Below are 24,854 nucleotides of genomic sequence, written 5' to 3'. Positions count from 1 at the left end.
TGTTGCTGCCACTTTACCAATGTCCTCACAACAATGTCCTGTATGTATCTTGCTCTTGAATTCTTTGAATTCTGTTAACCTGTTCGCAGTCTGGGGCATTGCTGTGAAGTGTCAGCGGCACATACTGGCTAAAAGCCACTGAGCAGGAAAATGGATTTCTTGAAGGGCATGTCTCTCATTGGTCAATGTTGGCCTGGGTATGGCTAGGCCAGCTTTGTCCCAGGTACATCTGGAATGCAGGGCAGAACATTTTTTCTTGCTTAAAATCTGGCCAGATTTTAACATGGAATAGGGGTGAGGGAAAGACTGAATGAGGGAGAATTGCAGATCTACAGAGCTAATGTGTACAGTTCATGATCAGGAAGCAACAGAGAAAGGAAGTTTGTGGTCTCAGACCAGCTGGTTCCTCTTTTGCAACCAGACTGTGGAGAACAGTCTGCCCTCTCTCTGGCAGGGGCCTTTTGACCTCTCCTCACTGGGATGTTCAAACCCAGGTACTGAGACAACAGGTGTGAGCCCAGGCGGTCCGGGCAAACCAGCATGTTTAAACCGTGGCTCCCTGCCCCTCTGCTCTAGGTGAAATGCAATGAACAGCCAAACAGAGTGGAGATCTATGAGAAGACAGTGGAGGTGCTGGAGCCAGAGGTCACCAAGCTCATGAAGTTCATGTACTTTCAGGTGAGGGTTTGGGTGGACCAGGGCCAGGCTATTAGGCACCTGTATTTTCCTGTCATGCTTTTTTTTTTTTAGTATTACAGCAAATGTTTGACCACCTACTCTAACCCTGGGTAAGTAAAATAGAAAAGTTCCCCAATCCATACTCCTTATATCCTAGAGAGTATATGTGTGCATTTTGGATAGGGACCCATTCAGATATGATTTCAAAGCAAGAATAAGTTGTGTGAGTGAAATAAAAACAGAATACTGTGAGGGAGTATGCTTGGACGTGGCCTAGCTGTGGGGGTGGCCTCTCGGGAGGAGCCATTGGAGGTGAGGTCTGTGTGGTAAGAAAGAGGCTGTTGTGGGGGTCTAGGGGGAGCGTGTGGAAGGCAGAGGGTGCTGCAGACACCAAGCCCCTGAGGCAGCGGGAGCCTGGCATGTTTGGGAAATGGAAAGAAGCCGGGAAAACCATGGTACCCTGAGGAAGAGGAGCAGGGGAAGATGAAGCTGCAGGGCCAGGCAGGGGCCTGGCCAGGTAACACATTGCAGGTTGTGAGGTGGGTCAAGAAAAGTATATTTGACTTTTATTCGCACACTGTGGGAAGTCACTGGAGAGTTTTCATGACATGATCTGTTTAAGGTTTTCAGGCAGCACACTGAGGTTTGTGGTTGCGGGAGAGGGACAGTGAGAGAAGAAAATAGAGGTCACCAGTGGTGGCTGGGAGGCCAGTAGTGAAGCTGAGAGGAGTTGATCATTTGAATGCGGAAACAGGAGCGAGGGTTTTCCATGCATGGAAGATGGCTCGCTGGTTAAACAGAAATGACAGGGCGTAAGATTGCAAGCCAGTTGGCTGTTGTGGTTCTGTTGGAAGGTGTTCAGGAATGCAGACTGAGTACTTAAGACACATCTGTACCCCAGGACCGAACCAGGTCATACCCACACATCCGTGCATTGTTCACTAGGGGGTACGGATGGGAGTGTTTTCAGTCAGGTGAAAATGGAACCAGCCACTCCTGAGTCCACTGACTCACAGGACAAGAAACGCCGGTCACACCCAGCTCTGTCACACGCCAACCTGTATGAGCCAGCATCCCTGACCTCAGATTTCTTGCTTGGAAACAGTGCTTTACGTCCTAGGATATGGCAAATAGTTGGCCCATGGCTACTTAACCAAAAGGCTAATGGTTTTAATCCATCCAGAGGGGACTTGGAGAGGCCTTGTAACGTCTTTCTGTAAACCTGTGGAGCACTCTGACACATGTAGGCCCATTTTGAATCTGCGACGCCTTGCCTGCAGTGGGCCAGGTGCACATGTGCAGTGTGGATTCAGTAAGGTCAGAGGAAAGCCCAGCCCTGGCTGCAGAATAGCTTTGGTAACTCACTCTTTTTACTGCCATTATGATTCTGCCTTCAAGGAGCCTGAAATTCCTTACAGAAGGGAGATCCTTGAGAGCATAAATATCTGGAAACTGCTTAAATGCTAATCTGAAGACCTCTGACATGAAGTGTTTAGTGAAGAGAAGGTCTGCAGCACAAGAGAAGCACATCCGCGTTCACCGTCACCACTCGCCTGTCAGTTGCCGTCCCGTGGTGGCCTGCCTGTTGCTGTGATGCTATGCCACCAATATTTCAAATGCCAGGAGGAGCACCCAGGGAGGACAGGTTTCAGTGGATCTTCTGGACTAAGAGTAAGAAGCAGGACTGGCCATCTACTTCTGAAATAAGAGGTCTTCAAAAGCCCTATAAATAATAAAAAAATTTTTGTGTAGGTATATGATTTCACGGATGTGTCAAATGCGTTAATGGTTGGCTACCCAGTGCAGACAGAGAGTGGGGTGGAGCTCCCTGATTAAAACAAGCGTGGAAGGAGGAGTGGCATCCACTTCCATAATAGCTTGCCTCTGGAAACACTATGAACCTGGAGAGAGGATGAAAGGCACCCAAGCATCGAGGACTCTCCTTCATAGGGTCGCTATGAGTCTCCTGCGACTCGACGGCACTTAACAACAACAACAACAACATATGATTTCGCAAGTCTTATGAATATACCTGAGTACAGTTGCTAGGTCTCATGAAAACTTTACCTTTAAATGTTGTACCCCCTTAGCTGGGGTACCTGCTTCTACCCTGCCTTGCTGCAATCTGCTCTCCCCATTGCAGCTGCTGTGACCTTGGTAAAATAGAATTCAGGTCATGTTACCCTGTTCAGAGCCCTCTGCCATCTCCTGGACTTGCTCAGTGTCAGGGCCTGAGCCTTCACGACAGGGTGGTCTGGTCCTGGCCCCTTAACTCTTCACGGTCTCCTTCCCCCGTACCCCTCAGTTCACTTCAGCACCTGGCCTCTTGCCCATCCCTCAGACCCACCTGCACACTCCTGCCTCAGGGCCTTTGCACAGCTGTTCACCCTGCCTGAACTGCATGTCTCTGGTCACCTCCTTGGCTTTCTTCTTCCCCTTTTTTAAGATTCTTTTCCTAAAAAATCATTACTTCTCCTCTGATCTTCCTACTTAAAATTACAACCCTTCCTGTCCCTCCTCATCCTTTTCGCCATACTAATTTTCCTCTGCCATAGTACAGAGAATTTATTTACTTATTTTGTTTATATCCTCTCTCACTATAATATACTATGCTCCTTAAGGCAGAATTGAATGTTTTGATTTACTTCCTTATATTTTGCTTCCTGCCCTACCAAAGTACCTAGAATGGTACATAAGTACATAGTAGCTGCTCAGTAGTCATTGAGAGAGTGAATGCCTTTTATAGAATGTCTCTGTCACTGTCTGTAGATATCTTTTTATTATCTGGTGCCTGACACAGCCCTGGGTATTGGGAATATGAACTGAATAAGTCAGAGAACCTCTTATTAGATGTGTAGTTATGTGAGACAATCTTGCATCAGATGTGTAGTCATGTGATCAGTTGCTGTGGCTCACACAGGGGCAGGTGCCAGGTTCCAGGCTCTCCTGAGATAGGTCACCTAGCAGATTTGTGTTTCTCTGAATGTTGAGGTTCTGACTAGGACCCCAGGGGAGTCTGGACCCCGACCCCCAGCAGACTGTGCGGTGAGCTTCCCCGTCAGCCACCTGTCCTTACTCTCTGCCCCTGCCTGCAGCGCAAGGCCATCGAGCGGTTCTGCAGCGAGGTGAAGCGTCTGTGCCATGCTGAGCGGAGGAAGGACTTCGTCTCCGAGGCCTATCTCCTGACCCTGGGCAAGTTCATCAACATGTTTGCAGTGTTGGACGAGCTGAAGAACATGAAGTGTAGCGTCAAGAACGACCACTCAGCCTATAAGAGGTCAGGATCCCCTTCCCATGCCCCACCCCTACTAACCTGGCCCTTCTCACCTGGAAGCCAGTTGCATGAAATAGTACAGGGAGCCTTCTGCCAGCCTCCTTCTCCACAGCCAAAGCAGCCATTCCCCATGTATGGCATTTATGCGCCCATCTGTGTGGCTTGAGGCTGAGGTGTGAGGCTGGGTGTACAGAGGGCTTACAGAGTGTTATTTCTCAAGATGGAATTCAGTCCATATCCTTTGACTCCTGTGGAAGTCAAGCAGGATTTCCTGTTGTCCCAGGCGGTATGAGACTATTAAGATAGTCATTTAATAGTGACACCTTTGCTAACCAAAGGTGAATGTTTCAAATCCACTGGCTCAGAAAACCCACTAGGGGTTTAGCTATGAGTCAATTCAACTCAACTACTACCAACTACCAACAACTACCATGAGAGAAAGATAAGGCAGTCCGCTTCTGTAAAGATTATAGTCCCTCTGGGGAGGTTCTGCCTGGTCCTTTCTATTGTCACTGAGCCAGAGCCAACTCATGGCTGGCCCTCCAGCAGCCTTTGTGAGGCTGTACATGGCCCTGGGAGACATTGCCCATCTTTGTCCTGCTGGTGTGTTTGAACTGCTAGGGGCTCACTGCTTCTGAGTTAGCAGCACAACACGCTACACACTACACCACCAGAACTCCCTTTCTGCTTGGTCCTCCAGGGTTGCTGGGAGTCAGAATCAACTCAATGACAGTGAATTTTCATTTTTAAAATAGTAACTTTCAGTGAGATTTTTTTTTTAAATCTAATTTATAGTGCTTATGTAAAACTGCTGAAATTGCCCAGTGCAGACATACCCGGACCCATGTACCCAAAGCTATGAGCAGTGGTCACCTCTCGGTTCAACTTTCATCTGTATTGGCTTCATTCTCAGGGTGGCTCCTTCACTCACCATGTTCCGTAAAAGCCTCCAGAAAGAGTGGGTCTCGTGGGCAGGAGAGAGAAGTGTCGGTGCTCAGATTAGATGTGTTCAGGTCTAGAGACAGGGGTCAGTGCTAACTCACAAGAAAGAAGAGCTTGAAGGACTTAGAATGGGAGAGGCCAAGGCGGGAAGGGCAGGCAGGACAAGGTGTTCTCCCTCTGCCCGGGTAAGGCTCACAGGGGTTGTACAGTGTCAGGATGAACATCTTGGGAAGATGTTCCATGTCCCTGAGCCAGAAGGACCCCTTCCTTGATGCACATCTCCCACCCAACTTCACTCCCACCCCCCCAGTTTCTAAACAACTAGAGAGAGCAGAGAGTGATGTTCTCACAGTGTTGTTCTCCTGGTTGGACTGTGAAATAAATGGTGGCTCCCAGCAGGCAGAACTTGATCCAAGTCCCAAATCAGAAATGACAGCTTCCACAGGTTTGATATACAACTCACTGAATACCATCTTCCTTAAAAGTCTCCCAGTTAGAGCCAACTGCCATAGCCAACATCCTCCCTGGCCAGCCTGCGCCATCGGCAGTGCAAGCATGCTCTCTGCCCTCACTCTTCACTCACAGGCTGCCCGCTCCCGCTTGGGGTGTAGTCATTCAGGGAGCTGAGATTCTCTCCCTTTAAACCTGCGTTTGCTTCCTGCATCCTTCTCTCTTCACCTGTATCCTGTTTAGATTATTGGATTTTGTATAATGCTTTGTTATAGAAATGTGTGGCAGTGGCAGGTCATGTGGCAAGAACAAAGCATCCTGCCCAGAAATACTCCATGAGTGAGAGGCTTAAAGCACTTCTGATGCACTGTCACTGAGACTGCGCTCAGGGTTGCCAAGGAGGCAGAGGATGGGCCTATTTCACTGTTGTATCCTACCATTCTCAGCTTTTCCTTAAGATGCTGAGGGTCCCAGCGAGTGCAGAAGTTAAGCTCTCAACTGAGTTGCTACCTGAAAGGTTGGCAGTGTGAACCCCCCGAAGTGACTGCGTAGGAAGAAAACTTAGAGATCTGCCCACATCAATATTTGAAAGAGAAAAAGCTCACGTTCAGTAACAGCGAGTTGATTCTGACTCCTGGTGACCCACCGTTGGTTTCCGAGGCTGTCAGTCACAGAGAGAGGCGATTATCCATCTTTCTCCCTCAGGGCCACTGCAATATTTGAATCACTGGAGATGCATAGCTTTTAGGCTAGCACACAGATTGCTGCAAACTATGTTATTGCAGCTCCAGCCCAGAAAATCCTGTGGGGTCAATAGACTCCGTGGCTCCAACCAACAACTGCTTTTAGGAGCCCCTGAGCAGTACAGATGGTTAGAAGTTTGAGTCTATCCAGAGGTGCCTCGTAAGAAAGGTCCGGCAATCAACTTATGCACAGTCATCTCTTACAGTCCCTCTGGGGCACAGTTCTACTCGGACACGTGGGGATTGGCATGGGGCCTCGAGGGCTCTCAGACAAATGTCAGAGATTTAACTGCTTTTTAATTTTGGTTTTTAGAAATGGTAGGCGCCTTGTTATTTTAGACTTAGTGGTACAGAATCGCACTGCCAACCTGAAGGCACATGGTTTGAATCCACCAGCTACTGCTCCACAGGAGAAACTGCTTCTCTTTGTGCTGTTTACTCCCTCTGAAAACCCACTGGAGGGTCAGCTATGGGTTGTTTCTGACTCAATAGTATACAACAACAATATCATAGTTATAAAGCACCAAACAGATAACTCCACGACATAGTTTTCTTTGACATCATACTCACCTGTGATATTCAGAGCACGCTAACCTTGGTGATATGTTTCTAGGCAGATGCCGGACTGGTTGGGAGCTGGTGCCTGTAAGATGTGATGTAGTGGCTGGTTTGAGCTGTTTCTTTGTGTTCCAGGGCAGCACAGTTCCTGAGGAAGATGGCGGACCCTCAGTCCATCCAGGAGTCCCAGAACCTCTCCATGTTCCTGGCCAACCACAACAGGATCACCCAGGTGAGGGCGGACCCTGCTAGTCCTGGCCTGGCTTCTTGGGGATGCCTTTCAGGCTCTTTCTCAGCAGGACCTAAAGATTGGGGACTGTAAACAGACAAGCTCAGCCCAGACCCCTCCATCTTCACTGCCCAAGCACGGCTCAAGGTGGGAATGGAGTACATCCACAGACTAACTTCTCCTTCCCAGCCATAGGTCCTTCTGGTTTCTGGTCTGTGAGCTTTCCCTGCCAGTGCTTTCTTATTCACTGTGCAGAGGGTGAGTTCAGCGTCTTTGCTTTCAAATCTTAGACTCACCCCTGACCTCCTGTGAGGGCTTGGTTAAAATCCAAGCCTCAGTTTCTGTAAAATGGGAGTAGTATTTTAAGGATATATTCAGAGTCCAGCATTAGACCATAGCATTGTTGTGGTGAGAGAATATGTAAAAATTCCTCACACAAAGGATCGGACAAGCACTTTAGAAGATGCAGATATTATTACTGTGACCACTTTGCCAGGTCACTGCCCTCAGCTGTGGCTCTGAGGCTCCATCATGCAGGCACAAATCATGATATAATCCATCTCATTCGTGTGTTAGCCTAAGCTAAACTGGCATCAGAAATAGTGTTTGCAGGCCTCAGGCTAAACCCTAGAGGTATTTCATATTTTGAGGGTTTTCAAGTTCAGATTTCTCTCCTGAAGGCTCTGGACTGACAGGGCTTGTCCTGCTCTTTATGAACCATGGATGCTGTTCAGCCTCTGTGACTCCAAGTTGCCCTCCCAATGTTGCCTATGGGGAACACCATCAGTGGATACTCCCTTCTCTGGACCCCACGGGGAGACCCCTTCCGTCTCTTTGACTGTCCTGTGACAGGACGTGTTTCTGAGCTTCCTAACAGGAGGGAGACACCTGCTGGTCCCGCTCTCCTCTCCTGGGCTGAGTTTCCTGCTGCCTGCCCGAGGAGATGGGGACAGGAGTTGATAGTCTCAAAATGAACCCAGTATTTCTATAGGCTTATTACTAGAAGTGATCCCTGTGAGGCATAACAATTAACATGTTCAGCTGCTACCCCAAAGTTAGAGGGTCAGTTCCACCCAGAGGCATCTTGGCAGAAAGGTCTAGTGGCCAACTTCCTGAAAAGTCAGCCATGACAACCTACGGAACACATTTCTACTCTGCCAAGCATGGAGCGTTCATGAGTTGGAACGAGCTTGGCAGCATCATTGTTACTCTGAAGCTGAGCTGCCTTTCACTTCAGAAGAGCCAGCAAAGAAGAAGGGTCTGAGGTGGGGGAGTAGAGGTGTGAGTTCCTGCCATGGGAGGTGTGAAGGAACAGCCACTCTGGGGTTGGCTTGGGCATCAGGTGTGAGTGTGTGGGGACTTCTGGGCAGGGAGCAGGCACCATGTTTACTGTCTCCTCCTGGGCAGTGTGGGTGCTCTGCCGGGAGGCAGGTGAGGGTGAGGAAACCCGAGGGCATCTGCCTGACCCGGGGTGCTTCTGTTTAGTGTCTCCATCAGCAGCTGGAAGTGATCCCCGGCTATGAGGAGCTGCTGGCCGACATCGTCAACATCTGCGTGGATTACTATGAGAATAAGATGTACCTGACCCCCAGTGAGAAGCACATGCTCCTCAAAGTAAGGTCGCTGCGTTCACACGCACCTCAGCTTCCGCTTGCACTCTCTCTCTCCTGTTTCTTTCTCCTTAAATATTAATACAGTACTGACTATACCTATCGTTTTGTGTCCTGCTCTTTCCATGTAATATATCACGTACACCTTAAGGATATTCTTATAAGTTAACTTTAGTGGCTACTGAGTTTTCCATTGTCTGGAGATGTTCTGTGAAGAATCCTGACTGTTGTATCACCCTGAACACCCCTGAACACAGCCTTCCTGCACTCCTGGACGGTAGCTGTGGTGGATCTTGTTCAAAGAGAACTTGCCAACTCAAAGGGAATACAAAAAATCTTCAAACATCTGCTGTCTCTTGCCTAAATGGTCATACTTGTTTCATCAGTGTGCAAGTTCCACTTTAAAGTTGTCAAGTCTTTCTTCATTGTGGAAAGTCTAAAATATATATACAATCACAAAAAAAATTAAAATCTCTTAAAGTCTTTCCATCCAGAGGCAATACAATTGGCATTTTGATATGTGTATCTTCCATTTTTTCCTAGGCTTACACATTTTCCAAAGACATCATAAACTGAAAAATTTATACATAAACCAACATATATTGAAAATATGAAATAAAATATACATAAATTGTTTATAGCTTTTGTCTCATGTCATTAAATATATTTGGAATAGTATGCACCCATTAAAATAGTGTTGCACGGACGAGCCTCCATTTGTTTAACTAAAGCTGTGTTGTGTGTTGGCTGCTTCTTGTCACTTCTGCATCAACTGCAATCATAGAAATCCTGTGTGTTAGCTACTGTCTTCTTGCTGATTGGTCTCAGATGGAACACAAATGAACGACCGTCTCTGTATATCTTCACCTTTCATAGCATCCTGGTGGATTTTCCTTTCTTGCTCTCTCCTCCAGTCCTTCTTTCTATTTCCATGCATCTCAGTTATGTCTTTAGGGAAGTATGACTTTGTGAGATGTTCTTTGGCTTCTTTAGAAATCCAGAGAAGCCTTTTAGTGTACTCATATGCAGCTTTTATAACTCTCTCCTGGGCAATTCAAACTCTCCAACCTTGCTGCTTCTGCAAACCAGGCTATTAAATCCAAGTCCAGGCAATTAAAATAGATTTTGCCTTCAAACTCCAAGAGCCTCCTTTCCTCTCACCTGCCTTTAATGCCTCCACATCCCATAATACTAGTTTCTTCCCTCTCTGTTCTCCATCCGCTTCAGTGTGGCATCAGAAAAAACCTCTGTAAATGCTCATTAAAATTATTTTTAAGAAAAACCAAATAACTTACTGTCACATTCTCTGATGTTAACTCAGCTGCCACCAGGGGGTGCCACCATCACTAAAAGGAAAAGCCAGGCAGCCTGCAAACCCACCAAGGTAGCTGGCCAAAGCAGCCCTACTTCTTTTCCACTCTCTTATGTATTGAATGAGAAATGAAGGCACAGAGAGAAAACCCACTTATAGTCCCACAGCCATAGTGGGCCAAGGGAAGCTACTTTCATTCCAGTTGTCCCTAGCTCACTTTTCAGCTGTACGTTTGAACAAAGGATTAGAACAAACTGGCTTTCAGATTACTAAATAAACTGGAATATCAAGAATTAGCCTTGAAAGCTGACTGATTACAGGGTATTCTCAGTCTAGGTTGTTTTAGGGTTTGTTTTTCAGTTCACTAATGGCGTTCAAATCCCCCCATGACAGAGAGGGAGAAGGATGAGCAGTCTCCTCCCACGTGATTTCTAGCCTCCAGAAATCTGCTGCAGGGTCAGTGATGAGTCACCTCTGACTTGGTGGCAGTGAGGAATAAGGACTATTCAAGGAGCTTTGGTGGTGGCATAGTGCTTTGTGTGTTGTTCTGCTAACAGAAAGGTCAGGGGTTCAAATCCACCAGCTTCTCTGTGGAAGAAAGAAGAGCAGTCTCCTTCTGTAAGGATTTAAAGCCTTGAAACCTCAAAGGAGTATCATTAGGAGGCGGAATGCCCTCAACAGCAGTGGGACGGACTCTTCAGAGGAGCCCTGGTGGCACTGTGTGTAGTATGTCAGGCTGCTAACTGAAAGATCAGAAGTTCAAATCTGTCAGCTGCTTTCCAGAAGATAGTTGAGCAGTCTCCCCTTGTTAAGATTTACAGCTTAGAAACCCCACAGAGGCTGCTAGAAGCCCGAATGCAGTGGACAGAAGTAGGTTCAACTGCCCTTCAGGAATCTTAACTTGGGGAAAGATGTGGGTATTTTTACATTCATTCCGTGTTTCACAAGTGTTCACCAAATGCCTGCTATGTGCTAGATCCCAGGGCTGCAAAAAGGATTCCTTCTCAAGAAAGCACCTAAATGCATGCATTTTCTTTTCAATCAGAACCTGATTCACATCTCATCTCTGCCTCTTTCTGTGTGACCTTAGAAAGCTACTTAACCTTTCTGTATCTCATCTCTAGGTTCCTCCTCTATAGAACTTGATTTATATGATTTTTGTAAGAATTAAAACCCTAAACACAGAGCATAAATTCACAGTGAGCATAAATAGTAAGAGCCCAAGAAGTAGCCACCAGCCTAGCATGCTAAAGGACCTCCATGTCTTTACAGCAGTTAAATTTCTGGTTGAAATGAAACTGATACTTCCTTGTTTACTTGAAGATGTAGGCATTCTTGGTCCATACTGTGTTTCTGCAGAGTCAGTCTCTGTGTATGTATCTATACATGTATTCTAACCTGCATTTAAAAAAGCACACCTTTTCCCAGTGAGACCTTTCCCATGCTCTATCTCTTTGCATTTCTAGGTCATGGGCTTTGGCCTTTACCTGATGGATGGAAATGTCAGCAATATTTACAAACTGGATGCCAAGAAGAGAATCAACCTTAGCAAAATTGACAAGTTCTTCAAGGTCAGTGACTGGGGCTGAGGCGGGGTGGTCTGGGGGCAAGGGGTCATCGGGGCCACGTTTCCTGTGAATGAAGTTAGCCAGGGGACAATGGGCTTGGTGAGTGTACAGCAAGACCCCTGCCGGGAAGAGGAGACAGGGTAGCAGACCCCCAGCAGCCCCAGGTGGTAGAATGTGCACTATAGGGAAAGAGAATTGTTCATCAAGGAAAATCAAACCTGATTCTACGTCTCAGCCCCTGGTCTGGCTCGGAGACCTAATGATTCCTTTTACATCCTGTTTTGGTTCTTTACCCCCCTTTTCTGAACTCCTTTATCTAAAGTAAAAAAAGAAGTACCTCCCAGCATACAACAGTACTTTAATTTTGAAATTGGATGTTAAATTAGCTCTGTGGACAAATCAGAGCACTTCGAATGATGAGGATTAAAGGTTGAGTTTTAAATTGACTCCAGCTCACAGAATCACGTCCTGTTGACCAGCCCTCAAAGGCCGTCTGGTCTTGCACCCCACCCCCTGGGCAGTATCCAGACACACGCTCCATTTCGAGCCTATCCAGTCCAATCCTCCTAGGTGCAAACTCTGGCCTCAAACCTTTGAAAGGAAAGCTTCCAGTTAAATTAAGCCTTCAAGGTTTTTGTAAAGGAATTTCATGCTTTGGGACTGAATTCATCAGTGTTTCTAGTGTTAGATATTCATGGAATTGGGTCTGGCTTAATGTCTAAATGAAATAAAAAAACCAACCCACTTGAAGGTGCTGCATAATGCATAGTGGCTGGTCCTGGATCACACAGACTCTTCAAGACTTAGGGGAAAAATAAGTCACCAAACCAATTCTTCAGCTTTGGTTTGCTTGTTTTCAAAGGTAGAATTTATACTTTTTCCTAGAGACACCTTGGCAAAGGCTGCCCTTTCTTGGAGTCAACATAAAAGAGACTAGGTGAGCCGGAAGAGTTCACACTCATCCAAAACAGGGTTCTGGTTCTCGCTCTGTGGCTCAATAGCTGCTTTTCTTTGGGGAAATGACGTACTCCCCACCAGTTGGTGCTGAGTTGACTCCAGCCCATGGTAACCCATGTGTTGGAGAGTAAAACTGTACTTTGTAGGGGTTTCTATGGCTGCTATTTTTCAGAAGCAGAATGCCAGATGTTTCTTCTTAGACATCTGAGGGTGGATTCAAACTGTCATCCTTTTAGTTAGTAGTCAAGCATGTTAACCCTTTGCACCACCCAGGAACTCTCAGGATATTACCAGTGCCCTTGAAGCTTAGTTCCCAGCCTGAGAAAGAAGAGTTCAAGGGCTATCTATTTCTCAGGATTCCCTTGAAGATTAAGTGGGATTGTATGGGTGGATCGTAATAATAATATTGGGTTATAATATTGGTTCTTTGATTTCTAGGTGGCTTGGCTTTATGAAAAGTTGCCAAATCTGCCAAAACTTCAGTTTCTTTATTTTTTAAATGAGAGTGATAAGAGTATTAACTTCAGAGGGCCATCGTATGGATCAAGATAGTGTTTCTTTTGCTTACGGTTTTTTTTACTTGGATTTTTTTTCCCCCTTTTCATTGTTCTCCCTTTCCCTCCTTCCCTCCATGACTGTGCCCTTTGGAGGCAGGAATGATAAGGCTTCCCCTCACATACTTTGGACATGTTGCTAGGAAGAGAAGGACATAATGCTAAGAAGAGTGGAGGGAGGGTCAGGAAAATCCTCGACCTGGTAGATTGACACAGTGACCGCTGCAATGGGCTCTTATGTGTCAGGAAGTGTGAGGACAGTGCAGGATAGAACAGCATTCAGATTTTTTGTTCACAGGGTTGCTATGAGTCATACTCAACTTGACAGTACCTAACAACAACAGGCCACAACTCAGTCCAGAAACATGTAGGGTACAATTCTTCAGGCAGGACAGCTTCTTCTAAAGTGCCCTCTCAGGGACCTTCCTGACACTGGGCCTCAAGGCTCTAGGCCTTGCCGCACACATGGGTAAATGCCACAGAACTCTTCTAGTTCTTTCAGTTATATACCCACCCCTCCACCAGTGAGCCTACGCTGAGAGAGTGTTTTTTTAAATGCTTGGGCAGTGTGCCTAGGGCATCAAAGGAAAAAATAATCACTAGCTACCATTCCAAAAGTTTTTAATGATTTCATCTTGCTGGGATCCGCTTCAACAACCTTGGCATCAGTAGTCAGAAAATCAAAAAACAAGTTGCATTGGGAATATCTGCTTATAAGAATCTCTCCTGAAGGGAGCTCTGGTGGCCTAGTGGCAAGAAGCTGCACTGCAATCCCAGTGGTACACGGTTCGAATACACCAGATGCTCTGCTGGAGAAGGAAGGGCAATCTCCTCCTGTACCAGTCAAATCTGATTTGATGATACTCAACATAAGAAATAATAATAATAATAAATATATTTCTACAGTGCTAAAGAGCAATGATGTTACTCTAAAGACTAAGATATGCCTGAGCCAAGCCATGGTCTCTCAGTTGCTTTCTATGCATCAGAGAGATGGGCATGACTAAGGATGACAGAAGAAGAATTTATGCCTTTAAGTTGTCATGCTAGAGAAGGGAACACACCATGAACTGCCATGAAAACAAACAGTTCTGTCCAAAGAGGGTTAACCAGGTTAGTCCTTGGAGGCAAGGATTTTAAAGCTCCATCTCACATACTTCGGGCATGTTGTGAGGAGGGGTCAGTCCTTGGAGTGAGACAGCATGCTGGGAACGATGAAGGGACAGTGCAGGAGAGGAAGATCCTGGGCGAGATGGATTCACACAGTGACTGTGGAAATGGGGGCAAGTGTGTCAGAGTCCATGAGATAGGCTCAGGATAGTGCAGGGTTCAGAGCCATTATTCACATGATCACTATCACCTGTAGTTGATGGCACATATAAGGACAACATCCCTCTAAAAAGGAAGCTCTCTTGGCTTATTGGCAAAGAGTTGTGCAGCCAATCCAATGACAGTCGGTTTGAATCCACCTGAGAGAAAGATGAGCAGTCTCATCCAGCCTCTGAAAATCAGCAGAGTTTTGGTTTTTGGCATTTTTTTATTTGTTTGTTTTCTGGAAGATCAGCTTTGAGTTGGTTCTATTTCCACGACACATAACAAAATCCCTCAAAAGAGCCCTGATGGTACAAATAGTTAAGTGCTCAACTGATAACTGAAAGTCTGGTGGTTCAAATCCTCTACAGGGAACTATGTGGCAGCCTGCTTCCATGAAGACATGCAGCCTTAGAAACCCTATGGGGCAGTTCTCCTCTGTCCTGAAGGGTCATGTGAGTCAGAATCAGCCCCAGGGCAGTGGGCTTGGCCTTCCCACCATTTGTCCTGGCATTCGGACAGGAGTTGTCTGTACTCTCCAGGTGTTATTTCAGTTATTCGCGCAGTGTGGAACATTCAAGAAGACTGCACCCAGTACCCAGATACCCACTGGTAGGGTAGGGTTCACAGCAGCACGAGTCCTTCAACCTGGGAAAATGAATAGAAAGGACACTACACTGGGGTGTACTTCTCATGGGGTCCTCTTCCTTTATCTGTTCTGCTGGGTGATGCTGGACAAGTCACACTGCCTCTCTGAGTTTAATTTTCCTAGTACATGGAACTTCAGTGAGCATAGGAAGACCTGGTTGCTAATAGGGGCTCTTGGTCAGGGTAATATGGTGGTGTCATCAGAGGCAGAAACTAGGCATCGGCCCAGAGGCACCCTTGGTGGCCTGCCTTCCCCTCTGGGCAGGTAAAGGCTGCACCCCAGCCCCTCCCTTGGCAACTCACACGCTGTGTTTGCTTCCTTTGCAGCAGCTGCAGGTGGTCCCGTTATTCGGCGACATGCAGATAGAGCTGGCCAGATACATTAAGACCAGTGCTCACTATGAAGAGAACAAATCCAAGTGAGTGCCTGCCGTAATGTCTCTCGGCTCCCACGAGCACGCCCAGCCTGGGCAGGGGGCCGAGGGGCCACTTCAGCCCCTCCTCCCTCCCCAGATCCTGGGCAGGTGGATCCTGTCACAATGTGGGCAGTGCCCGGCCAGAGGGGAGCTGGGGCGCGTGCTCTGAGCTCATTTGAATCCACCTTTGCTGTCAGGGTTCAAAAGGGCCCAGAGCACTGCCCATGGCCCCTTCTCCGTGCAGCGGTGACCCACACTGCCCCCTGGAGGGACAGCAGGAATCTGTCTCTAAAGTGGGGAGCAGAGATGGGCCCTTGATGGTCAGGTGGAGAGAAATGAAATTGGTCTCCTTCACCCTGCTTCTCTCCTCAGGTGTCCTGTCCATGCCGTAAGTATGCAGCTAACCGGGTGGTTTGGGTGTTCCAGCTGTGATGTGGGTCGGTGAACCCATTTCATGTCACTTTCTCATGATTTAAGGTGACCTGTGCCTAGATTTGGAGGAGCACTGATGGGACTGTGGTTAAGTGCTACTCAGTTGCCAACCAGAAGGTTGGACGTTCAAATCCGCTAGCTGTTCCATGGGAGAAGATGTGGTGGTCTAATTCTGTAGCGATTCTCAGCCTTGGGAACCCTGGGGAGCAGTTCTCCTCTATCCTGTAGGGTCATTTAGATGTCGGAATAAACAGGGCAGGAGTTTGGTTTGGTGCCACGGTGGGAGTGCCAGTGTATCATGGAAGTTGGAGGGATTTGATCCTTGGCCTATTTGATCTCTACAATTGTTAAAGCTGCTTCTTTGGTGTGCATCTCCCCCAAAGCTGAGTGCATGGTTGAAGATTATGGCCTTTGTTAAAGAATTTGGCCTTTCTGTACCTAAAGGGACCACCATGTCCTTTTGTCAAGGGGAGGGCATTTGTGCCCTAAATAATAGTATGTGCATAAACAGTTATTGAAGCTTCCTAGATGTATCTGAACAGCTTAGAGGATCGGAGCTGATGTCACCAGGGAAGAGTGTCAGTGTCAGAGGTGTGAGTGACAGCAGAGCCCCCTCCCTCCCTAAGTGACTCGGTAGAACTCATGATGACACCACACTGCACGGTGGATGCGAGTGAGTCTGTCACCATTCTGTATATTTTTATCAGGACTGTGTCAGTGCTCGCTTTGAAGTAGTGAATTCTTTCCACAAAGTTTCCCCCATTTTGGGGTGTCCTGGCTTTAACTGCATGCCCCAGTCTGTCTCCTGGGTGACCCAGCACCAGAGAAGATTATTTTTCTTTCCATTCCAGAAGGTTTTCCTAATGGCATCATCCAAAAAAGAGGCGAGGGAAGAAAAGGAGAGGGAAATGTGGGAGGAGAAATAGAGAACCAGGACTGCGTTTCACAGTGGTCTTGCCTTCTTCATCGTAGGACACACCCATGCGAAGCCCTTGGTGACAAAAAGGCACATTCTCCTTCAGGTTCTCCTAGGCCCAGCTCAAAGGCCCGACCCTGAAGCTGTTTCACCCGTGGATTGGTGATGCTATTCAAGTCAGATGATTGTGTAGGGAGGTGACCCAGTCATTTTTTTTACCTTGCTCATATTTCAGTTGTCTGGAGCCCTAAAGGGGCCACTAGTCCTTTTCTATTTGCTTACTCATATACCTGGTAAGTACTTGGACAGGATATGTAGAAAAGCCTGTGACTGGGTCTTAGAGGAGGCCATTCCCAAAGGAAGAAGAGGAAGCCCACTGTGGTCCCTCTGAGGTGCCTGGCACACAAGGGAGCTAGCTGGTCATGTGGGCTGAATGTCAGAGGCACCCCAAGCAGCTGCTGCGTAGAAGGAGCCCGTCCCACTCGGACACTTGAGGCAGGACCTGCTCCGACGCGTGATTTTCTGCCCAGGTGGACGTGCACCCAGAGCAGCATCAGCCCACAGTACAACATCTGCGAGCAGATGGTGCAGATCCGGGATGACCACATCCGCTTCATCTCTGAACTCGCTCGCTACAGCAACAGTGAGGTGAGTGCCAGGGGGCTGCTGAGGTGGAGGTCCATGTGGGCGCAGAGCAGGGAGGGGATGGGCCGACAGGACAGCATTGGACACACAAGGATTGGAGAGCCGGGTGAAGGCAGGCATCGGGGAGGGCAAGAGGCAAGAGGGCCGGAACCAGGTAGAACTGGCTTTTGTTCTGGCTCCTCACGTCACTCATGGCATGGGCAAGCTACTCAGCATTTGATTTCTTCATCTCAGAATGGTATAGGAGTAGCTTTTATCCTTAAGGTTTCATTGAGAAGATCATATGGATTGATTGATGGTCCATGGAAACTTTGATGGAACTGTACCTGGCACTTGGTAATAATGGTGATTCTGGGATGTGCATGATCCAAACTGTCTCCACTTGGGATGACAAGAGTAGATATCTGAATGCACATACTCATGCACCGTCTAAATATGTTCAAACTACACAATAATAAATAGCCAGTAGTCATTGTTAAAAAAACAAAAAACCACAACGCAAAACCAAAACACACACTGGAGAAATAAATTAAAAATAAAAAACTCAAAACCAAAAACACACACGGGACAGAAAAGACCATAAAAATCGTCTATAATCTTAATATCTCTCATTCACATTGCCATCGAATTATAACCAGCTGATAGCTGACCCTCCAACTAGTTTCAGAATTTTATGGGAGAAGATGATCTGTCTTTCTCCCAGAGTCACTGGTAGGTTCGGATCATTGCGTTAGCAGCACAACTTCCTGTGGACCAGGCCGCAGAGCTCCCTACACTCATAATGGTTTCTTGTTTTGCGTAACAGCTACATTTTTATTGATGCTGAGTTTCCCCTTTTTATTTTCAATGTGGAAGCATGACCAATATACAAATATAAGGGCGGGGGAAAATAGAGATATGCAAAGGAGAGGGAAATTCACATAAAATCATGCCATCCAGAACCAACTGTGACTAATTGTTGCATGTAAGTACATCTTTCTAGACCTCTTCCAATTTTTGTTCCCATTACTGTCTGATAAGTATTTTACCAAATAGACTCCTGGATTGGAGCACTGGGTGGTTGAAACAGTTAACAAGCCTGTTACTAAACAAAAGGTTGGAAGTTCAAGTTCACCTAACAGTGCTCAAAAGTAAGGCCTAGTAATCCACTTCTGAAGAATCAGCCCCTGCAAACCCTGCAGGGCCCAGTTGTGTGGCACACCCGCAGTCACCAGCATTCACAATCAATGGCGGCAAGCATGCCTCAATTATTTTTTGCCACTGTCAAGACAAGGGAGCTCTGGTGCCCTAAAGGGTAAGGAGTTGTGGCGCCAGTCCAAAGACAGGTCGTTCAAATCAACCAGTGGCTCCACAGGGAAAAGGCGGACACTCTCCTGTGCAATTACAGCCTCTGAAAGCCCACTGGAGGGTCAGCTCTGAGTGCTTCTGACTCAGTGGATTTGAGTTTGAGTATGACAGAGTTGTGTTGTTTGGAGGTGGGTTTTCCCTCCGCCCCATGATAAAGAACCCTGGTAGTAACATAGCATTTGATGCTGTGCTATTAACCAAAAGATTGGCAGTTTGAACCTAACCACTTTTCCAGAGAATGACGAGGCCATCTGTTTCTGTGAAGATTTACAGCTTTTGATACCCTAAGAGTAAGTTCTATTCTTGTCCTCAAGGTTTACTATAAGTTAGCAATGGCATAGTGTCCACCTCTGAGGGAGTCAGATGGACAGTTACCTTGTGTGCAATTTATGGCCTTGAAACCTGCAGCCTCAGAAACTTTCCCATGCTGCAGCAGTGTTTGAAGGGGTTGTGTGTGTGAGTGTGAGATTTTTTTTTAATTTCATGTTTGTTCATTGGCTCCATCTTGTGGCGAAGAGTTATAGTGCTCATATTTTACAAATCCAGACTGGGAACAGATCCTTATTGTTAATAACCATCTAGTGGCCTAGTGGCAAGAAGCTGTGCTGCAATCCTGAAGGCATGCGGTTCAAGGCCAGCAGCCACTATGTAAGAGATGTGATCTCCTTTCGTATGATTAAACTGCTTCTGAAAACCCACTAGAGGGTCAGCTATGGTTCGGTTCCGACTCTACGATATACAACAACGGTTGATTCCAACTCATGACAGTCTAGCGTGCGCAGGGTAAAACTGCCATAGAGATTTCAAGACCCTTCAGAAGGTAGATCACCAAGTCTATCTCCCATGGTGCCTCTGGGTGGGTTTGAACTGTCAATTGGTCACCAGATAGTCACCACACAACCGTCTGTGCCATCCAGGGACTCCCCATTTGATTGTAGAGCAACGTACTTGAAATGGAGACTTTTTTGGACAAGTACCAGCAGTGTGGTGATTGGCCCACCTTCTGGTGAGGCCTTCTGGTAATACTGGCCCTGTCAGTCCACATTATTTGTCTCCTTCACAAGCCACTACTCAGTGAAATTAGAGCACCACTCAGTGAACCGATGAGTGCGGTACCGCTCATTTATCCAAGTGCGGGCACCAGCTCACTTCTCGGTCACATTTTGGTGTGGGCTAAATGTGAATCTGGTGCAAAGTTATATTTAAAATCACGCACACAGATAGATGAATAAATACACAATTTACATATATGCATAGACAATTATATAAACATGTATTATTACATTTCATTGGCAGATATGGCGTATACAGATATTTTTCTGCGCCATTGAATTAAATCTATGAATGAGGTCTAATTAATTAATCATTTGTGAAATCAATGAAATGGGTTGAAATTGGAACTTTTGTGTGAAATAGAATAGAAAATCAGAGGGAATCATGTGCATTACGAAGAAGGTTGCTTCCTGAAAGTGTGGTTTCATATTATTAAACATCTCCATGTAAGTATACGCATTCCCAGATCACTCTGTATTAGTCACTTCCTAGGGAGTTACAACCTGCAGGGTTTGAAAGCCTCTGCTCCATGATACATCAGTGGTGAGGAGCAGGCCTGTGGTGCCCCTGCACCCAAAATTGAACTCTCAGTCATGTCTAAGCCATGGGCAAGCCACCTGACCTCAGTTTGTTGGTCAAGGGGGTGTTACAATAGCACCTTCCTTTTGGTGCTTGTGGGAGGAATCAGTGGTATGATGCATCAAAGGTGCTAGGCACTTAGGCAGGGAGAGTGACGGCCCGTGTTCCCCAGGTGGTGACGGGCTCCGGGCTGGACAGCCAGAAGTCAGACGAGGAGTACCGCGAGCTGTTCGACCTGGCCCTGCGGGGCCTGCAGCTTTTATCCAAGTGGAGTGCCCACGTCATGGAAGTGGTGGGTACCCCGTCCCCTCCCATTCCTCCCAACCCATCCTGCAGGCTCTTTCCAGTATTTTCTGTCTCTTCAGTTAAACATATTTATTGAGATCAAATTCACGTGCCTCATTTAAAGTGTTCAAGTCCATTGTTTTTGGTATATTCTCTGATATGTGTAGCTAGGACCTTTTCACTACCTCTAAAAGAAACCCTGTGTCTGTTGACTGCTTTCTCCTGCTTTCCTCTCACTTGGACCTAGTTGTTGTGTGCCATTGAGCCAATTCTGGCTTACAAACACCCTTTTTTTAGAAGCAGGAGTGGCAAACACTTCCTAAACAATATGCCTTTGGAAACTCTATGAACTTTGAGAAATTATAACAATTAAAGAAAGGCTTCAGGTTTTTGTTCATAAGGTCGCTATGAGTCATGCTCAACTCGATGGAAATCAACAACAACAAAAGAAACTCCATACCTGTTGATTGTCATCCCCTACTTACCTCTCACCTGAATCTTACTGTTTTGTGCCATTGAGCAGATTCTGGCTTATAGACACCTGTGTGACAGAGTAGAATTGTCCCAGAGGCTTTCAGAAGCTGTAATCTTTATAGGAAGATACAGTCTTGTGGCTTAGTGGTAAGGAATTGCACTGCTGGTTCAAAGGACTGCAGGCAAATCCACCAGCCTCTCTGTTGGAGAAAGATGAGCAGTCTCCTCCCATACAATTTACTGCTTCTGAAAAGCCACTGGAGAGTCCCCCATGAGTCGACTCCAACGTGATGGCATCTCACGATAATCTTTGTAGGAAGAGTTTTGTTCTCTTGTGCATAGGATCCCTGTGAGGTGGAGTCCACTCAGTGGTGTCTAACAACGACAGTCCTTATGAAAGCAGATCACTAGGTCCTTTCTCTCATGGAGCCCCGGGGAGTGCCAGCCACTGCTCTTTCAGTTAGCAGCTGAGAGGGTAGCCATTGTGCCACCAGGGCTCCTTCTCAAAGGTCTAGGGAACTACTAATCTGTTTCCATTTCTCTCGATTTCCCTAATCTGAATGTTGCATGTAGGAAGAATAATGTACTGTCTTTTGTATTGACTTGGGGTTATATTACTGTCTCAGCTTCACCCATGTTGTAGCACATATCAGTGCTTCACTTCTCTTTATGACCAATACTCTGCTGCATTTGGCTCACCCGTCTTTCAGTTGATGGACATTTGAGCTGTTTCCTTCTTCCAGTACTCTTGGAAGCTGGTCCACCCCACGGACAAATTCTGCAACAAGGACTGCCCTGGCACCGCAGAAGAGTACGAGCGAGCCACGCGCTACAATTACACGAGCGAGGAGAAGTTCGCCTTTGTGGAGGCAAGTGCTGCCTCCCTCCCGCCCCAGGAGGGAGGTTCAGGGTTTCTCAGGGTGTCTCAAGGGGTGGGTGCTGAGCAAATGACCACACTACAGGCCTCCTGCCTTGTGCCCTCCTCCCTTCAAGAACCTGCTGTCATCCAAAGGGGTCTCTATCCCAACATATTATTCAGAAATAACCCAGCACCCATTTTGCTCCTAAAACTGACTAAGAAAATATTGACCACCCTGCTGAAAAAGTAGTCAAGTAACCAAATGGCCAAGAGACACATAAAAATGCTCAAGGTGGTGAAAAACTGCAAATTAAAAGTAAGATGGGAAAGTCTAAGTGTTTTATTATCAGTCAATGTGACAAAGATTTAAAATACTGATATTATTGATTATTGGATGAAGCGTGGGAAAAAAACTTTCTCTGAAACTTACAGTGGCTTCCTACAATTTATAGGCTTTCTAGAGGACATTCTTATAATATGTATCCAAAATTTTAACATGCATATTTATTGACCCAGAAGTTTTTCCAGAGATATCTCAAGGCAATAAGCCAGCTACACAGAGATACATGTTCATCAATATTTATGATAGTATTTTTGATACTAAAATACACAAAACACCTTACATATCCTTCAAGACATGACCAGGTTGACAGATAAAGGTGTAATCATATGATTGCATCTATACAGTCAGTAAATAGAAAAGATAGGCATGATATTTTGCTAATTTAAAAAAACATTAAAAGAACAGCCAATAGCATACTCCTATTTACACTAAATATAGTTTTGTTTATTTGCATAAAAATGGAGTGATATATGCATCTGTATTAATATTAAACCATATTTATACAATATATGTATACATTGTATGTGTATTGTACACATATATTGACAGCTGTGAAGAGTCATTTAGATGTGTAAGGGGTCAGGCTGTCCTTTTGCAGCCATTGACTTTAAGGAGCCCTGGTGTTGTAGTGAATACTGTGTGGACCTTAGAAGTCAGCAGTTCAAATCCATTCCTTTGGAGAGAGATGGGCATCTCCTCCCATAAAATTTCACAGCCCTGGAAACCTACTGCAGAATTACTATGAGTTGGAACTGACTTGTCCTCCAAGAGTTTGCTTTTAAGCAGTACTTTATGGGACTTCCAAGAACTGAGACCTACTGATGTCATTTCACATAGAAGAAAAAGTTTTAACCCCATTTGATACTGTCCAGAGTGACCCCTTACCTCTTGTATTTATTTTTCATACAAACCTGGAGAAAAGTTTATATTCACATTTATCATGATTATGATACACTGTAAATGTCATGATTTTAAGACATTTTTTGTTTTTTAACTTAGGACATTTTCTATTGCTTTCAGTTTTGGAGATAGAATTTAACTTTCTTATCTCCCTCTCCCACACCAAAATTCATTTCATTCTTTCCCCCTGTCTTCCCAATGTAGTAATTTTATGCATTTTGGTTAAGTCAATAGTTTTCTTATATAATGTTTATAGAAGAAAATGGGCGATCTCCTCCTGTGCTGTTTATTGCCTCTGAAAACCTGTGGAGTCGGCTGTGGATTGGTGCTGACTTGAGAGTACTTAACTGAAACCACAATTGTTTGTCACAGAAGCAGTGGTCTAATAGAAATGTTGTTACTGTTAGATTCATCAAGTTAATTCCAACTTAGAGTGAATGCAAGGTTTTTTTTTCTGTAGTCACTCACCAATAAGACAGATGAATTTCAGCTTTATTGCAGAGCTGGGAGAGCTGAGACAATCCTCTCAAAAACCTGCCTCCTCTTCTAAGAATTGTTAATGTTTTTTTGTATTTGAGTTACGTATTAATCTTCTTGAGATATTACTATCAGCTAGTTCAAAGCTACAGGATTTTTACATTCAAAAGAACAGTCCTACACAGTGTTACTAGTAAACAGGCAATTTATGATACAGTTTATATGTGACTGAGAAAAACCGTTTCAGAAAGTAAATGCTAATTCAGGAAAGAGGCATTTTTCCTCCAGGTAAACAGAAAATTTAAAGTACAGTTCATAAAGTATATATAAAGATTCTTACATACAGTTTCTAGTTAACACACACTTTGGGGTACAGTTTCTTATGACTGAGAAAAGACAAATCCTAATTCAATGAGAGATGTATTTCCCCTCCTGGTAAACAGACAGCTTAAGGTACTCTACATGACAATGGAGAAGTTAGAGCAGGGTCTGAGGACCAAACAAATGCTTGATCAAGTTTCCAGGCTAGAAACTCATCATGTTAAGTTTTACAACTATACCATATGTTTGAATAATCTGAATTTACTAATGCCACCCTATCACCCCTGTATACAACGGTTCAATCTTGCCCAGTCTTTCTCTGTTCTCACCATCACAAGCCCATGGTTGCAAATACATCTTGCTAATTTCTTCGTTTGCCCCAATATATCCTAGTTTCATCTCCAGCCAGGAGTTCAGATTCTTTTCTTTTTTTATTGATTATCATATAATAATGCTTTTACAGTATGTTTCATTCATATATTGTTGTTATGTGCCATCGAGTTGCTTGCGACTCATAGCGACCCTATGTACAACAGCCCTAAATTCCACTCTGTCCTGTGCCAATCGCACTGTCTCTGACACTCCCATCCCAATTATCCCAGTCACTGAATCAATCCACCTCATAGAGGGCCTTCCTCTCCTGCGCTGTCCCTCCACCCTCCCAAGCATGATGTCCTTCTCCAAGGACCTGTCTCTCCTCACAACATGTCCAAAGTATGTTAGATGGAGCCTCAGAATCCTTGCCTCCAAGGAGCCACCCGGTTTAACCCTCTCCAGGACAAATCTGTTTGTTTTCCTAGCAGTCCATGGTATTCTCAATACTCTTCTCCAGCACCACAGCTCAAAGGCATCAATTCTCCTTCTATCCTCCTTGGTCATTGTCCAACTCTCTGATGCATAACAAGTGATTGCGAAGACTATGGCCTGTATCAGATGCACCTTAGTTTCCAGAGAGACACCATTGCTCTTCAGT

General features: G+C 45.7%; 1 protein-coding gene across 6 annotated transcripts in view; it reads left to right on the top strand.

Moving 5' to 3' along the window:
- The window catches only part of CYFIP2 (cytoplasmic FMR1 interacting protein 2), a 175,048-nt gene that overhangs the window by 50,471 nt on the left and 99,723 nt on the right, over positions 1-24,854 (top strand). For 3 of the 6 annotated variants that reach the window (XM_006901970.1, XM_006901971.1, XM_006901974.1), the window contains 9 exons: positions 577-678; positions 3,774-3,955; positions 6,781-6,877; positions 8,360-8,488; positions 11,263-11,367; positions 15,162-15,253; positions 17,129-17,246; positions 20,395-20,514; positions 21,725-21,850. In XM_006901970.1, coding sequence (XP_006902032.1) covers positions 577-678; positions 3,774-3,955; positions 6,781-6,877; positions 8,360-8,488; positions 11,263-11,367; positions 15,162-15,253; positions 17,129-17,246; positions 20,395-20,514; positions 21,725-21,850 — 1,071 coding nt within the window. The remainder of the gene's footprint in view (positions 1-576; positions 679-3,773; positions 3,956-6,780; positions 6,878-8,359; positions 8,489-11,262; positions 11,368-15,161; positions 15,254-17,128; positions 17,247-20,394; positions 20,515-21,724; positions 21,851-24,854) is intronic. The other 3 variants (XM_006901972.1, XM_006901973.1, XM_006901975.1) reach the window with 3 other exon arrangements.

The sequence above is a fragment of the Elephantulus edwardii genome, unplaced genomic scaffold (genome assembly GCF_000299155.1).
Source record: "Elephantulus edwardii isolate Elephantulus edwardi_28Jun2011 unplaced genomic scaffold, EleEdw1.0 scaffold00354, whole genome shotgun sequence".
Taxonomy (NCBI): domain Eukaryota; kingdom Metazoa; phylum Chordata; class Mammalia; order Macroscelidea; family Macroscelididae; genus Elephantulus; species Elephantulus edwardii.
This window is presented reverse-complemented; position numbering and strand designations above follow the sequence as displayed.